This window comes from Canis lupus, chromosome 26 (genome assembly GCF_003254725.2).
Source record: "Canis lupus dingo isolate Sandy chromosome 26, ASM325472v2, whole genome shotgun sequence".
NCBI lineage: Eukaryota > Metazoa > Chordata > Mammalia > Carnivora > Canidae > Canis > Canis lupus.
This window is the reverse complement of record NC_064268.1, coordinates 16,730,178-16,746,699: the sequence shown is the minus strand read 5'-3', so window position 1 is coordinate 16,746,699 and position 16,522 is coordinate 16,730,178. Positions and strand designations below refer to the sequence as shown.

The 16,522-nt window shown below is 45.0% G+C and overlaps 1 protein-coding gene and 1 long non-coding RNA gene across 3 annotated transcripts in view; one reads left to right on the top strand and one right to left on the bottom strand.

The window, feature by feature from the left end:
• Positions 1-2,028: 2,028 nt before the first annotated feature.
• The window catches only part of DYNLL1 (dynein light chain LC8-type 1), a 32,250-nt gene continuing 17,756 nt past the window's right edge, over positions 2,029-16,522 (bottom strand). Inside the window, exons 1-3 of one of the 2 annotated variants that reach the window (XM_025474208.3) lie at positions 4,342-4,502; positions 3,996-4,133; positions 2,029-2,453 (exon numbers count right to left, since the gene is read on the bottom strand). In XM_025474208.3, coding sequence (XP_025329993.1) covers positions 2,316-2,453; positions 3,996-4,127 — 270 coding nt within the window. In that variant the 5' untranslated portion in view covers positions 4,128-4,133; positions 4,342-4,502 and the 3' untranslated portion in view covers positions 2,029-2,315. Of the gene's footprint in view, positions 2,454-3,995; positions 4,134-4,341; positions 4,503-16,522 lie in introns of those variants that run through there. The other variant, XM_025474209.3, reaches the window with a different exon arrangement.
• LOC112676680 (uncharacterized) lies at positions 4,599-16,270 on the top strand. The gene is made up of 3 exons (XR_003146659.3): positions 4,599-4,797; positions 12,437-12,596; positions 15,641-16,270. It is a non-coding gene; the product is annotated as an uncharacterized LOC112676680 (long non-coding RNA).

The window sequence follows — 16,522 nt, the reverse complement described above, 5'->3', positions numbered from 1 at the left end:
CACATTTGAGAGGTTTTATAGCCAAAAAAGAAAACTATCTAGCCTAACCCCCTCTAGTACTAAGGGGCAGAGCTGGGCAGAGCTCTTTTGTCTCCTTAATGCAGTCCCTTGTTTGATGTTAAAATGAGGCCAAAAATATTTTGAATGTGGACTAAGCGTATGGTTTTTAAGGAGCTTTGCTAAGACATTGCAGAAAGCAACCTGTGACTTGGCTGGCTATTTAATTGTGGATAACTTAGTTCAAGGCTATTTCAAAAGCTTTAGAGAGATGCTGCTTCTAGGCCCAGCACAGTAGAGGTCATTTATGGACCTTCACTCACAAGATCTTGCCTTGTCATTGTAAATATTTCAGACATAGCTATCCATATACAACAGCTTGTATCTCAAACAACAGCAAAGAGCATTTGACAAAGTGCTAAACCTTAAACTTTTAGTTTACATTTTTTTCAGCCAGCTGGAGCCCATTGGCCTTTGAAATTACAAGTAATGAGGAACAGACGCCGCAAGGAATTTCATAAACCACCAGCCCAATCCAATCTCCCTAGCTGAGTGGTTTTCTCACAGCTAAATCTAAAGATAAAATATTAAAAGCTGCCACTTCCAGGCAGTAGATATAGGCCTGATCAAATTTAACCCCGCAATGTCCAGCCACCTGTAGACTTAAATCAATTCTAGGGTCTATTGCCAGAAGACTATTTGAAAATAGGACTAATCGAACAAGAATGATACAGCTTTGGGGACTTCAAATAGAAATACAGCCAGGTCACTAAAGAGGGAAAGGAGTTAGAAATGAATTTTGGGAACATCTTTAGTCTGTTTATATAAATAGAAACCTAAATCACCGCAGTTTTATTTCTATTCCACAGAACTTCATCCTCTCCTACAAAAAGCAGGGGGCGAATTTTTCTCTCATTTTTAACTGCCACAATAAACAAGAAGACATTTTTGCCTTTCTACCCTGAAACTTTCCCAGTCCTAACCTAGCTCAACTTCACTACAATTCCTAATATCCCAAACCTGGTAATTATAATCTCCCCAAGATGTTACAACCTAACGCTGTTCTTAAGATGGAGTCATTTCATCCTCCCCTTCTGTGTAGCAGTAGTTTGGCTGCTCAGAAATCCTGATTGCATCTCACAGATCCAAAGTTTGAAACAAAAAGCCTTATCTCACGTGAACACTGAAAACCTAGAACTAGAAAGCCAGGGCTTTCCTTACAACTTCCCAAGAGAAGTGTGGGTTGTTTCAGCCTCTGGCAGGTTTCCTTTATGCCTACAAAAGCCAAGTCTGCTATATTTGCTTTTCTTCATAGAGAAGACTTAAGTCTTCTTAAAATTGATAGCAGGAAACCTTTAACGAAGATTACTTATCCACAGCTTTAATTGGGTCTTTTAATGAAAGGTTCAATTCACACTTCATTGTTAATGGGTGTTTCTAAGCACAGCTAGTTAAAGCACGGCACAGCAGGCTTACACGTTTAAATTCCTGCAAAGACTTTATTGGAATCACATGGAGGGCTGCTGCTCAAAAACTTTCATTTTCCCTTTTAAGACCACTTTTAATCTTTGTCCTTTTGGGAAAAGCAGGAAAAGGGGGCAGGTGCAAACAACCTAGAGCCCAGCAAACTTCTCATTAGCTCAACTTTGTTTTGGCTTATTTTATAGCCATAAAAAGCTTTCATAAAGTTCTACATATTCATCAGTACTACCTGAGGCCCAAAAGTCCAGAACATTCTACAGCATCTTTTAACAAAACAAGCACTTAAGGATAGTATTTATCAGATTAGTAATAAGATTTAATCCAAAGGTTTCTCTGCCATGCATTTCTCAACATGCACTTCTAAGCAGTATGCTTCCATGCACGGACAGCTGCAGGAGGGGAGATTAAGGACTCAAGAGCACTATGAATAGGCTAGTCTATTATATCCCACGGAAACTCACACTGCAAGGCCTGAAACCCAGTAACCTGCTCAAGATCAAGTGATAGGCCATTTTCAACCCTAGATGTGAACAAATCGTAACTAACACACACTTCTCCAACAGATTTATTTGGAAAGGAATGGATTTTGAGGAGAAAAAACATGGGGCAGAGGTATGGAATAGAAAATAAATACAAATGTAAGCTGTTTTTCTAATTGTTTTATAACCACAACAAATTCGTACAGAGAATGCCCTGTACAAAACAACACAATAAAGGTTCAAAGATCGAGGTGTTCCCCTAGGCAAGGCTGAAGATTTCAGTCTCTGGTATTTGGAATTTAGGCTGCAGTCCTTGGTTTTGGATGGATCACTGGGTGTGTGACACAGTCCATGCTTTTAACCAGATTTGAACAGCAGAATGGCCACTTGGCCCAGGTAGAAGTAGATGAAGTGTTTGGTTTCATGTGTCACATAACTACCGAAGTTCCTCCCCACGATGCAGTGCCAGGTGGGGTTGTACTTCTTGTCAAACTCCTGGTTGGGGGAGAGAAGGGGAAAGAAAAAGAGAATACTAGAATTTCAGTGCTAAACCAGAGGTCAGAGTTTGCCTCCTAGATAAGCAGAGCCTGTAGGGGTAAGAAAGGAGGAACGTTAGCATCTGCAAATTCTTAGCATGAAAGAATGTTCCCCAGCTCCAAGTCGCCTACATAGTGCATTAATGCACACATACTTGCAGTCTGAGCTAAGCTGAGAATGGGGGCTGGGGAGGTAAAAGGCAGAAAGGGCAGCCTCAAAGACAGGGCACTTTGTTAACATGGTAATTTCACCTTCATAGCTCCTATGGTAGCTCAATAATTGACAGTAGGTGATAACAGGTTTAGTTTATCACATTATGTGTAAACAGAAAATTATCCTACTGTAGGTCGCACACCACAAAATCCAAATGGTAAATATTTAGCCCAAAATACCCCATTCCTTAACTGCATGCCAATATCACTAAAAACAAAAGGGCAAAGCCTCAATCAGCATCTAAACCACTGTGGATCAAAATTTAAACGGCACAAGATACCCTGGAATCCACTGTTCCTACAAAAAGAATGCTAGAAGCAGAATCTGAGAGCCACCAGGTCAGATTCTATCCTTAATTATAATTTCAATAGCCCTCTCTTCCACATCTAACCTAATGGTGCTAATCTATCACCTGGTACACAAGCATAGCAAATTGCAGGAACTTTCCCTATTTCCTCAGCCAAAGGCACTCTGAGAACTAGAACACCTGTGATAATTTCTTCACTAGGTGACTAGGGCAGGGGCTAAAGCTAATCTTCATGTAATTCTTAAAATTCTCTGTGAGGAGTTACACAAAAGTCAGCTCTCATATTGTATGCAGCGCGAACATCTTTTACATCTACTGGAATTGGAATAACATTCTTACAAGCTAGAGAAACCCACTGCTGCATTTGTCAAAAAAGGTGTTTCTGTTCCATCTGAAGTCTCATCTCCCCATTCTCAACTGGGAACCCTCCCACGGCTTAGGCTGCCAGCTTCCTTCCCTTCCAGAAAACACAGCTCGGAGAAATTGGCAGTCCTGCCAGCTTTCTACAGACTGCCATTTACCAAGCCCTCACCCCAGCCCCCTAACCACCACTACCACCCACTTTCCCTCAACTGCCGACTAACGAAGGCTGGCAAGATCTCTCTCTGGCCCGGCTGGAAACACCTACGCAGCCCCCACCCCCACCCCCAACACCCAGATGGATCCTCCGCGCAGGAATCATGCAGAAGAAGGGGGAACCGCTGCTCCCTGATCCTAGAAACCGTTGCTAGGTGGCGCTTTCCCCCTGCGGAGCTAGGTAATAAAAAAACTTCAGGCGCAGAGGGTCTGGTCTTCTCATCAGGAGCGCAAAATTCATCTGCGTCCTTTCTGGAAACCTCTACACGAGAGCTGCCCTGCGTGCTTCCAAGGATGTCTGCCAAACGCTCTGGGGACGCAGGATCGGAAAGAAGGGCTAAGTTGTGACTCGCCCCGGCTGTGCGCAAACGGCCCGAGCCCCCCCACCCTCGCCCTGTTCTCACCTTCTTAATATGGGCCGCAATGTCCTTCTCTATGTTATATTTCTCCAACGCCTGAGTCGCACACTCCACCGAGTCCTGTTGCATCTCCTCCGACATATCGGCGTTTTTGATCACCGCCTTTCGGTCGCACATGGTTACCTGGGGGGCGAGGCCCGGGCAAGGTGTGAGGAGTTGTGGTGTAAGCTGCGCCCGCAAGGTGCCAGCTCCCCCAGCCCGCTCCTCCCGCTCCTCCCGCCCCCCGCCCCACTTCTCAGAAAGCGCGGGCCGCGCGGACCGAACGGCGGGACAAGTCCAGCGGGGGAAGTAACCAGGCAGCGAGGGCCCCCGCAGCCCCCGAGTCTCTCACCGAGGAGCAGGGGGCGGCCAACTGCAACGGTCTCCTGGGGGAGGGGCTGGCGACGCTCAGACCCGGCTGAAGCTACGGTCGCTACCGAAGCCGTGGCGCATCTAAGGAGCCCCACGCCAGCCGCCGCCGCCTAGTGCCTAGGCCCCGCCCTGCTCCTGCCAACCCCGCCCCCCGCGGCATGTCCCCATTGGCTTGACGCAGCCCCCACGACTCTCCCATTGGTCCATGGACTCAATGGCTCCCTCAGGATCTTTCTCCTGCATTTTGTTGCAGACCACAATGCATTTCTCGCGGCGTCGGTTGCCCCGGCAATGGGTAGCACGCGGTGAGGCCCACATACCCCGAAGGTGGAGCTGGGCGGGGTCGCGAGGACCACCCAGAGACTGGAGGGGTTGGAGGCTACTTTGTGCCCACGCCAAGAGAAGTGCCTCCCCAATTTTCGAAAGTTATCCCAGGGTGTGTTCTCGAATATATTGGGGAGTTGGGTGCTCTACGTACTCCCCACCTGCACCCCGGGTCCAAAGGATTTAGGGATTCTGACTGAGGTAGCCAATCGCTTCCCTGGAAGGGTTATCTCTGAAGCAGGGCCGGCCTTATCGTCGAGTGACCAGGGCCTTCGTAGAAGAGGGGCCCCAGGGCTTGGTTTAATGCTCAGCACTCTCATTCTTGAAATTCTTAATTTTTTTTTTTAAACAAAAGACCCCACATTTTCATTTTGCATTGGGTCCCGCAAATTATGTAGCCGGTCTTCTTGTGGGGAGGGAATGGAGTGGGGGGGGCTTGTCCTTACCCTGCTGGGCAACTAAGACTTCTCTAAGGGGCCAGGGTTACATCTGGGTGGATTTGGGAGTTCTGATCCCGGGTGTGTGTGTATGTGTCCAGGGTGGGGCTTCTTGCTGCACGATGAGGCAGTCTTTCCAATGTGGGAGTTTCTTGGTTGGGGATTTATCTCTAGGGTGGAAGTACCCTAATGGATAGAAAGGCATCCCTCAGAAGTATTTTCCTCTAGCTTTAGGAGACTTACCACTAAGCAGTTAAAAAAACTAGGTCTTGGGGACCCCTCGGTAGCTCTTGGTTGAGCGTCTGCCTTTGGCTCAGGGTGTGATCCTGGGGCCCCGGGATTGGGTCCAGCATCAGTCTCCCCGTGAGGAGCCTGCTTCTCCCTCTGCCCATGTCTCTGCCTCTCTCTGTGTGTCTCTCATGAATAAATAAAATCTTTTAAAAAGCTAGGTCTTGGAAAGTTGGGGAGCAGGGTCAGAACAGGATTTAAATCCCAGCAGTGTCATTTACTAGCATAGCACTTTGAATCTCAGTTTACTTATCCGTGAAGGGGATATGAAGGGAACAGATGCTTTTGAAGTTCCTCAGCGCAATGTGTGACATGTAGTTAAGTGCTCAATGCATTTTATGGAAAACTATCAGCTTATGGAACTGTCCTAAGAGTCACAGCAAGATTTTGACCAACTCTAAAATGCCTATAATGTATGTTTGCACTTTAATAGCAAACTACCAAATTCATCATGCAAATAGAAGCCTTCTGTTTACTTTTCTGCATTTTCCTTCTTGACCACTTACTCTCATTAACCCAGAGCTCCTTACAACGATGGGACCAGACAGGCACACAACTCCAAAGAGAAACAGAAGGGAATAATAAGAAGAACCTCGGGTACAACATATGCACATCAATTAAATAAAATGAAGAAGCTTTTCCCAGTTCCAGGTTTCCAGTGCAGGGATTACAAGTTTCAGGAGTTAAAACAGTTCTGTATGATGTATGGAGGAAGAACTTGGGTTGGTGACAGGGGTGAGGCTGGGTTAGTGCTTCTACCTGACTTGGGTGTATGATTCAGAGCTGTGGAATCTCCTTACAAGGCCAGAGCCTGAATTTTTCTTGGGGGCCTTTACTTTTCATGAATATATTTATATATTTACTTTTTTCAGAAAAGATGTATTTATTTGAGAGAGAAAGAGCCCAGGGTTCTGAAGTAGGAGGGATGGGGGCAGGGAGGAAGAGGAAATCTCTATCTCATAACCCTGAGATGTTGACCTGAGCCAAAACTGAGTCAGACGCTCAACTGACTGAGCTACCCAGATGCCCCTACATTTACTTTTCATATATATTTTTTTCAATTATATATATATATATATATATATATATATATATATATATATATAATTGGGATGCCTGGGTAGCTCAGCGATTGAGCGACTGCCTTTGGCTCAGGGCGTGATCCCAGAGTTCCAGGATCAAGTCCCACATCGGGCTCCCTGCATAGAGCCTACTTCTCCCTCTGCCTGTGTCTCTGCCTCTCTCTCTCTCTTTCTCTCTCTCTCTGTGTCTCTCATGAATAAATAGATCTATGGCTTGCCCAGCTTCTCCTTGTTTGAACAGAAGGAATGAAGAAAGTATATGCCTTAATAAGAATAGCAGCTGTAGGGATCCCTGGGTGGCGCAGCGGTTTGGCACCTGCCTTTGGCCCAGGGCGCGATCCTGGAGACCCGGGATCGAATCCCACATCGGGCTCCCGGTGCATGGAGCCTGCTTCTCCCTCTGCCTGTGTCTCTGCCTCTCTCTCTCTCTCTGTGACTATCATGAATAAATAAATAAAAAATCTTTAAAAAAAAAAAGAATAGCAGCTGTTTATTGAGTGGTTGTTTACCACCAAGTGCTTTTATTCACTCAGTTACTCCTCACAACAGCTGGGCCTGGGACGCTTTCCTCCCGTCTTCCTTTTGGCATAGCTGTGTGCTTATTTAGATTTCAGCTCAAATGCCACCTTCCCTGACCTCCCATTTCTATTTGTCACTACCGCCATCCTTCAGTGACTTTCTGCAACATTTATATTTCCACTGTACTTGCTTCATTTATTCCTTCAGAAGAATTCTCTCATATATTTATTTGCTTGGTTATTGTCTCTCTGTCCCTATCTTGTTCACTACTGCGACTTTCAAAATCTAATTCAGTGTCTGCATTGAATCTGTATTATGCATTGAATTAAAATTACCAGGTCTTGGGATCCCTGGGTGGCGCAGCGGTTTGGCGCCTGCCTTTGGCCCAGGGCGCGATCCTGGAGACCCGGGATTGAATCCCACGTCGGGCTCCCGGTGCATGGAGCCTGCTTCTCCCTCTGCCTGTGTCTCTGCCTCTCTCTCTCTCTGTGTGACTATCATAAATAAAAAAAATTACCAGGTCTTATATCCCCATTTAACAGATTAGGAAATTGACTTTCTCAAGGTCACATTGTTTTTTTTTTTTAAGATTTTATTTATTTATTCATGAGAGACACAGAGAGAGAGGCAGAGACACAGGCAAAGGGAGAAGCAGGCTCCCTGCAGGGCGCCCAATTTGGGACTTGACCGGGGACCCCAGGGTCACGCCCTGAGTCGAAGGCAGAAGCTCAACCGCTGAGCCACCCAGGTGCCCCTCAAAGTTACATTGTTAATAAATAATAAGTTCCAGGTCTGGATGATTTAAAAATCCGTTTTTTAAAATTCATTTGAGAGAGAGCGCATGTGAGAGCATAAGAAGAGGGTAAGGCCAGAGGAAGAAGGAGAGGCAGACTTCCCGCTGAGCAGTGAGCCCAACTTAGGCTCAATCATGGGACTCCAGGATCATGACCTGAATAAAATCTTAAAAAAAAAAAGGGGGGGGGGGGAAGCCCGGGTGGCTCAGCGGTTTAGCACCGCCTTCAGCCCAGGGCGTGATCCTGGAGACCTGGGATCGAGTCCCATGTCAGGCTCCCTGCATGGAGCCTGCTTCTCCCTCTGCCTGTGTCTCTGCCTCTCTCTCTCTCTCTCTCCTCTCTGTGTATTCTCATGAATAAATAAATAAAATCTTAAAAAAAAAAAAGGATCATGACCTGAGCCAAAGGCAGATGCTTAACCAACTGAATCATCCAAGTGCCCCTAAAATCCATCCTCTTAACTTCAGTATTAACATATTTAGCTAAGTTGACAGTCTGCCTTTTTCTTATTTATAACTTTGGAGAAAAGGAGTTTGAAATGGGATGATGTTGGGATTCCGGGTGGTGTGGTCGGTTAAATATGGACTCGGTTTCGGCTACAATCATGAGATCTCTGTGCTTGTGCAGAGTCCGCTTGGGACTGTCTCTCCTTTTCCCTCTGCTCCTCTCCCCCTACTCATGCTCTCTCAAATAAATAAAATCTTTAAAAAAATAAAAATTTTTTAAAAATTTAAGATTTTATTTTTTTTATTTTGAGAGAGAGCATGAGCAGGGGGAGGGGCAGAGGGAGAGAAGAGAATCTCAAGCAGACTCCACACTGAGCCTGACACAGGGCTTGATACCAGTACCCTGAGATCACCACCTGAGCCAAAACCAAGAGTTGGACACTTAACCGACTGTGCAACCCAGGTGCACTAGAAAAGCCCCTTTAAAGGTGCCATGCAGATGTTGCCATTTGGGAATGCTGAGCCAATGTTGCTAAATCTTCTGATTTTCAAGAGGGATGAGACATCTGGATTCTTTTTGAGAGAAATAGCACTTTTAAATGTTAGTCATAAATTGATTTTTAAAAATACAGTGCAGAGTGCCTGGGTAGCTCAGTCAGTTGGGCATCTGCCTTTGGCTCGGGTCCTGATTCTGGATCAGGGCTCCCTACTCGGTGGGGAGCCTGCTCTCCCTCTCCCTTTGCCACTACCTCCTGCTTCTGCTCTCTCTCTTAGTGAAATGAATAAAATATTTAAAATAAAATACAGTGTAGTCTAGATATGGCCTATGGTACTCTCATCCAGCTGAATACTCTCTTTTCGCAACCAGAAGACATACTCAGAGAAGATCTAGTATAAAAAAATATATTATACATATATATATATATATATATATATATATATATATATATATACATTTGATCTTTGTCTAGAGTTTCCTGACACAGAGTTCTAAATAGCCTTGGAATTTTCTGAGTGATAAGAGCATCTTTTGTTATTCATAATGAGCTTCTATTAACCACTGATACCACAGTTTATGCCAATGAGGTGACTGTTTTGCGGGAGGGGGGCTGGATAGCTTGACATATCTAGGTAGCTAGTCACCAGAGGAACCAACCTTGTGATTAGAAGTTTAAAACTTTCCACTCCCTTTCCCAGACATCTCTCCCTCCTTGACCCTCCCTACCTCCTCACCTTTTGGGAGGTGAGAAGGACTGGAGATTAAATCCAATCTCCAGTGGCCATGCCTATGTAATGAGATCGCCATAAAAACTCCCAAACCATGAAGTGTTGTGAGGGTGGCACCCCTGGTGGTGGTGGGAGGGAGTGGGAACTCTGTACCACCACCCCCTTTTGCATCTCTTCCATTTGGCTGTTCCTCAGTTGTCCTTTATAATAAATCTATAATTGTAAGTAGAGTATTTCTTGAATTCTGTGAGTTGTTCTATACAATTATCAAACCTCAGGAGGCCAACATGGGAACCCTCAAATTTTTAGTCAGCTGGGCAAAGTGAAGGCAGCCTGGGAACCTCATTTGCAGGGACATCTGAAGTGGGGGCAGTCTTTAGAATATATATATTTATTTATGGGGGGAGGGGCAGAGAGAATCCCAAGCAGATGCCACTCTGAGTTTAGAGCCTAACATGGGGCTTGATCTCACAACCCCACGATCACAACCTGAGCCAAAAACAAGAGCTGGCAACTCAACCCGCTGTGCCACCCAGGTGGTCCTAAAGTGGAGGCAATCTTATGAGACTGAGCCCATAGCCACTGGGGTCTGTGCTAATGCTGGGAATCAGTGATAGCATTGAGTTGAATTGTTGGACACCCGGGCAGCCCCGATGGCACAGCGGTTTAGCACTGCCTGCAGCCCGGGGTTTGATCCTGGGGACCCTGGATCGAGTCCCACGTCATGCTCCCTGCATGGAGCCTGCTTCTGCCTGTGCCTCTGCCCCCCCCCCCCGTGTCTCTATGAATAAATAAAATAAATAAAATCTTAAAAAAAAAGAATTGTTGGACACCCAGTTGATGCTGGGAGAATTGAAGAATTTGTATGGAAAAATAAGTATTTGCTATTGGGGGGAAAATAGTGATGGAAATGTTATCAGAAAAATAACACTACAGAAGGAAAAGGACCTCATGAATACACAGCGAGTTAGTTATGGAGCCTGGTCTGACTCCAAATCTGGTACTCTATCACATTAGACAGACTGGCTTATCGTCAGGTGCCAGGGATTTTGTACTTTCTAGGAGTGAAATAGAGTGTGGTCTGTGCTTGCTAATTGGCACATAATGTTTGCTGAATGAATGCTGAATAAATGAATGGATATAGCACCAAAATGCCTACACTTCAAGCTGTAGAAAGACAATATCTGGTGTAGTTCTGATTGGCAGCAAGGAGGGGACAACTCATCATAGACACCAGGGAATTTCCCTGGGAAGGGGAGAAACTGGAGACTCAACCTCATTCTTGGTTGATGAGAACCATCTAATCAGATTTAGAAAACCCCAGAATAGGTCATTTTCAGGGTCCTCTGGAAGCTCAGATGACACTGGACCAAATGCAGTATGACTTCACCAAGTAGAAACCCCCGAGAAGTTTCCTAAATCATCTTCATGATTTTTGCTATACCGGCACCCTACCTCTACTACTATTCAATGTTTTTCTTTAATTACACTCTATTTTTAAAAAATAAGTATATATTTTTAAAATATTTTATTTGTTTATTCATGAGAGACACAGAGAAAGAGAGGCAGAGACACAGGCAGAAGGACGAGAAGCAGGCTCCATGCAAGGAGCCCAATAGAGGACTCTATCCCAGGACTCTGGGATCACGCTCTGAGCCAAAGACAGATGCTCAACCACTGAGCCACCCAGGCACCCAAAAATAAGTATTTTTTAAAAAGGCAAATGTATGGGCACTGAGTCCAGCATCAGTCTCCCCGTGAGGAGCCTGCTTCTCCCTCTGCCCATGTCTCTGACTCTCTCTCTGTGTCTCTCATGAATAAATAAATAAAATCTAAAAAAAAAAAAAAAGGCAAATGCATAAATGAGAAGCCAGTCTCATTTATCATAAATGGAAGGTAATTATAAAACATGAATAGATATATTAGAATATAAAACATTTTGTCCTCATATTGCTAAACCAATCTTGGAGACCATTAGTGATATGGTCCGCAATTTGGGAAATGCCACCCTAAGAGGAGGGTTTTTTAAGGGGGTCCATGGATGAGTTTTACAAGCCCCCTAGAATTATGCATAAAATGTGTGTTGGCTCACAGGCATTTTTCCAAGGAGAGGATCTATAGCTTCCATCAGATGTACAAAGGACTTTAACTCAACATACATAAAGAACAATTGCCCTAGAATAACCCAAACTCCTGGAATGAAGAGCCCAAGCCCACTTGAATTGGCCCACCTGGAGTTCCATAGCCTCATGTATCTGGGCAACTCACTTTATTCCACTCAAGCTACTAAATTTGCTTGAAAAATCTTCTAAGCCTGAAAAATATGCATTTTCTTTCTTTTTTTTTTTTTTTAAGATTCATCCATTTATTTTAGAGAGCATGTGTGCTGGGGGAGGGGCAGAAGGAGAGAGAGAAGAAGAGGCACAGACTCCTCACCAAGCACGGACCCTGTGTGGTCGAGAGGGGCTCAATTTCATGACCTAGGCTGACATAAGAGTTGGATGCTCAATTGAGCCACCCAGGTGCCCCAGGTTCCTGACTTTTTTTTTTAATTTTTATTTATGATAGTCACACACAGAGAGAGAGGAGAGAGGCAGAGACATAGGCAGAGGGAGAAGCAGGCTCCATGCACCAGAAGCCCAACGTGGGATTCGATCCCGGGTCTCCAGGATCGCGCCCTGGGCCAAAGGCAGGCGCCAAACCGCTGCGCCACCCAGGGATCCCGGTTCCTGACTTTTAAATGGAGATAATACCTTCATCATAAGATGGTGGAATGGATTATATTAAATAATGCATCTAAAGACCTAACCAAGGTCCAAAAAGATTGTAACTATTGCTGTTATGTATTGAGAACTTATTATATACCAGGCATTTGGGACACATTGTCTCATTGCCTCATTGACTTCTCGCAATTCTATGGGGTGGATATCAAGAACTGCTGTTCTCTCCATTACACAGATGAGGAAAATAAGGTTCAGAGATGTGAAGTCCCTTGCCTAAAGTTATACTGTTCAGAAATGACAAAGCTGGGCTGACTCCGCAGTCACATAAAGTAGATGGAACCTCTGAACTGCCCGTTTCCCCAGACAAAGACAGATGATGCATGTTCCTGGAAACTGTAAGTATCCCTGGCTCCTGGCAGAAGCTCCCTACAAATATGTTGGATGAATGGATGGATGGATATTTCAAACAAATTCAATATTGCTTCCTCTCACACTTGACCCTAAACCGGTCCTTGACCGTCTTGATCTTCCCTGGACAAACTACCTTTGTATTTAAGCCACTACACTTTCCCAGAGCCTTCAGAAAGCCCGTTGAGATTGTTCATAAACAGGCGGAGGGATTCCTTGCAGAGCTTGGAGCTCCACCCTCCTACAAACAGGCTAGAAAGACCACAGCCTGCTCCACCTTTACTTGCCACTGGTCTAAGATTACACTGTTCCCAGCCCTGTCCACCAATCACTTTTCAAGGCTTTTCTGGGATCTCCAGCCCTTTCTTGGACCAGTTCTGTCACCAACCTAGCAGCCCTAGCCTCCCTTACCTGAAAGGATATGTGAGATGTGACCTTGAAGCTCCCATAATTGATTCAAGGACTGCTGCCCAGAAAGGATGGGCTCCATGGAAGAGTGCATAAGGCCTGAGTCTGAATCCAGAAGCTTCCTCCCCATGGAGAAGGGCTGGCACCAGCCTGGGGCTGGCAGGGGAACCTGAGCCTTAGAGCCAAGTACTGTACTGCAGTGCAGAGAGCATGAGACCAGACAGGCTAGGACAACTCAGGGAAGAAAAATCTCCTCTCTGGCCAATAGCCAAGCCTTGACTGAGTGGACAGACCCCTCTGAAGGCTCACCGCTCAGCCTCCTGTCCATGGAGGCAGCAGATAAATTTAGGCACACCCAGAGAGGCCTAGTTACACCCCCTCAACTTCCAACTGGTGGGCAGAGCAACTTCCAACACAGAGCAGAGGCTAAAAGTACAGACTTTGAGGCCAGGTGGACTTGGGTATGCATCCTGACTCTATCCCTACTAAGATGTGTAACCATAGATAATTGAACCCACCTCTCTGAGCCTCAGTTTTCTTATTTGTAAAATGGGGATTGTAATAGCCCTCATTTCTCGGGGACAATTTGGAAATTGAGATGGTGCTTGTAAAGTATATACTGCAAGAGTTGGCACATAGCAAAAGTCAATGATGCCAGCTACCAATTATTATTAATGTTACACTAAACCAGGATTTTTCCACCTTGGCACTAACATTTTGGACCAGAAAGTTTTTTGTTGGGGGGGCTATTCTGTGCATTGAAGGATGTTCTCAGCATCTACAGTCTCTACCTACTAGACGCCAATTGCATTTCATTCTCAACTGTCAACCTAAAATGTCTGCAGACAGCACCAAATGTCCTCTGAAGGGTAAAATGGCCCCAATTGAGAACTACTTCTGTAAACAATCTAGACTGAGTCCAAGTGTCACAAATGCCACGTCACAGCCCCATGAAAAGACCACAAGGCAGGAAGGCCTACTATGGATGAAAGGATGGGACATCCAATAATTACAGAACAGGTTCCCTCCAGCATGTAGTAAAAAGTAGGACCTATATTTGCTCTGGGAGAGAACAGCCCCCTCTGACTCGCCAGTGACTTCAGTGTCACTCTTTAATTATATGCAAAAGTGCCCCCCAGTTAAATCTCAATTATTTTAAGGCCCAGACAGAAGGACAAGTAGTGGGTATTTGATTTCTGGCATCTGCATTCTTTTTCATTGACAGGGAGAAAACTCGACTCTCTAGAACAAAGAGTTCATTTGGAACTTCCTGACTGCTGATTTTTTTTAATATTTTATTTTTATTTTTTTATTTATGATAGTCACAGAGAGAGAGAGAGGCAGAGACACAGGCAGAGGGAGAAGCAGGCTCCATGCACCGGGAGCCCGACATGGGATTCGATCCCAGGTCTCCAGGATCGCGCCCTGGGCCAAAGGCAGGCGCCAAACCGCTGCGCCACCCAGGGATCCCTGACTGCTGATTTTTGAGAGAAAACTAGGCGTCCGTCATTGTTCTGGGTGAAGGTTTATGATATTGTGACTTATAATGAGAAATAGATATATCTGATCTTCATCCAGGTTCCTGGCTCAGAGCTCCCTAAAACTTGGAATTACCTGAAAATGGCAACATCTCTTTTTTCTCTTTAAGTACATCTCAGCTATTGTATCATTTTATTTGTAAATGTTTGTGTCTCAGGGCAGCATCTTTTGTCATAACATTTGGTCTTTAGTTTCAGTTCCTCAAATGGTAAAATGGGTGAATTGGGTGTCTTATATCATAACAGGTCCTTCTCTACTACATTTATGTTAAGGTTTATGTTAATAAAGTGACTTTTGGAAAGTACCTAAGGATAGGAGTTGATTGCCAGTTGAGCCAACCATTAGAGGGTTGGAACTTTCAGCCCAACCTCTGACCTCCAAGGGAGGGATGAGGGGCTGGAGGTTGAGTTCAATAATGCCAATGATTTAATCAATCATTCCTACATTTTGAGGCCTCCTAAAAACTAAAAAGAGAGGGTTTGGAGAGCTTCTGGGTTGGTGAACATGTGGAGATGCAGAAAGGCTGGCATGCTGGGAAAGGGCATGGAAGCTCTGACCCCTCTCTTCATACTTTGCCCTTTGTGTCTCTTTCATCTGGCTGTACCTGAGTTATATCCTTTCCTAATAAACTGGTGATTCCATAAATGTTTTTCTCAGTTCTGTGAGTTGCTGTAGCAAATTAATCAAACCCAAGGAGAGGGTCATGGAAACCTCTGATTTATAGCCAGTTAGTTAGAAGCACAGGTAACAAAAAAAAAAAAAGAGAGAGAGAGAGAGAAGACAATGATGAAGTAGTAGTAGCACAGGTAACGTGGGCTTGTGACTGGCTTCTGCTGTGGGATGGGTGGGGCAGTCTTACAGGACCAAGCCCTTAACCTGTGGATTCTAATGCTATCTTCCAGTAGATAGTTTCAGAATTTAATTGAATTGTAGGACACCCAGCTGGTGTTCAGAGAACTGCTTGTTGGTGTGATATAGTATATATAGTAATTGGTAACCGGAACTCTAGTAGGAATGTACAAGAGGGTTGCCTGGGTGGCCCAATCAGTTAAGTATCTGACTCTCTCTTTTTTTTTTTTTAAAGATTTTATTCATTTATTCATGAGAGACACAGAGAGGCGCAGAGACACAGGCAGAGGGAGAAGCAGGCTCCATGCAAGGAGCCCGACGTGGGACTCTATCCTGGGCCTCCAGGATCACACCCCGGGCCGCAGGCGGCGCCAAACCGCTGCGCCACCAGGGCTGCCCAAGTATCTGACTCTTGATTTCAGCTCAGGTCATGATCTCAGGGTCACTAAATGGAGCCTCCAAATCAGGCTCCATGCTGGGTGTGGCACCTGCTTAAGAGTCTTTCTCTTCCTTTGCTTCTGCCACTCCCCCCCCTCAATCCTGCTCATGCTTATGCACACATGTGTGTTCTCTCTCTCTAATAAAATACATTTTTAAAAAGGAATGTACAAGAGAACAAAATGAGCAAAATGCCTTCTTCATGGAACCTACATTCTAACAGGAGAATAAAGATAATAAATAAGCAAAAATATGTCATACTCTGATAAGTGCAATGGATAAAAATAAAATAGAAAAAGAGAACCCATGGTGATAGGATGAGTATTGTTCTAAATAGAGATTTCTGGGAAGGACTGTCTGAGGAGGTGACATTTGAGCCAAGATTTGATGACCTGACTACTGGGTGGAGGATAGAGTATGGAGAAGCCATTGGAGGCAGAGAGGCCAGGTAGAGGCTATTGCATCAGATGGCTTGAACCAGGCAGAGGTAGGAAGAGAGGTGGTTGGATATTAGATATATTCTGAGGGTGGAGCTGACAGATTTGTTTATTAATTGTGTGAAAGGTGTGAGAGAAGAGAGTTGTCGAGCATGACTTCAAAACTTGTGGCCTGAACAATGAGAAGAATAGGTTGGGCTGGGGAAGGCTGGCCAAAACAGAAATAAAAAGTTGTTTTGGCC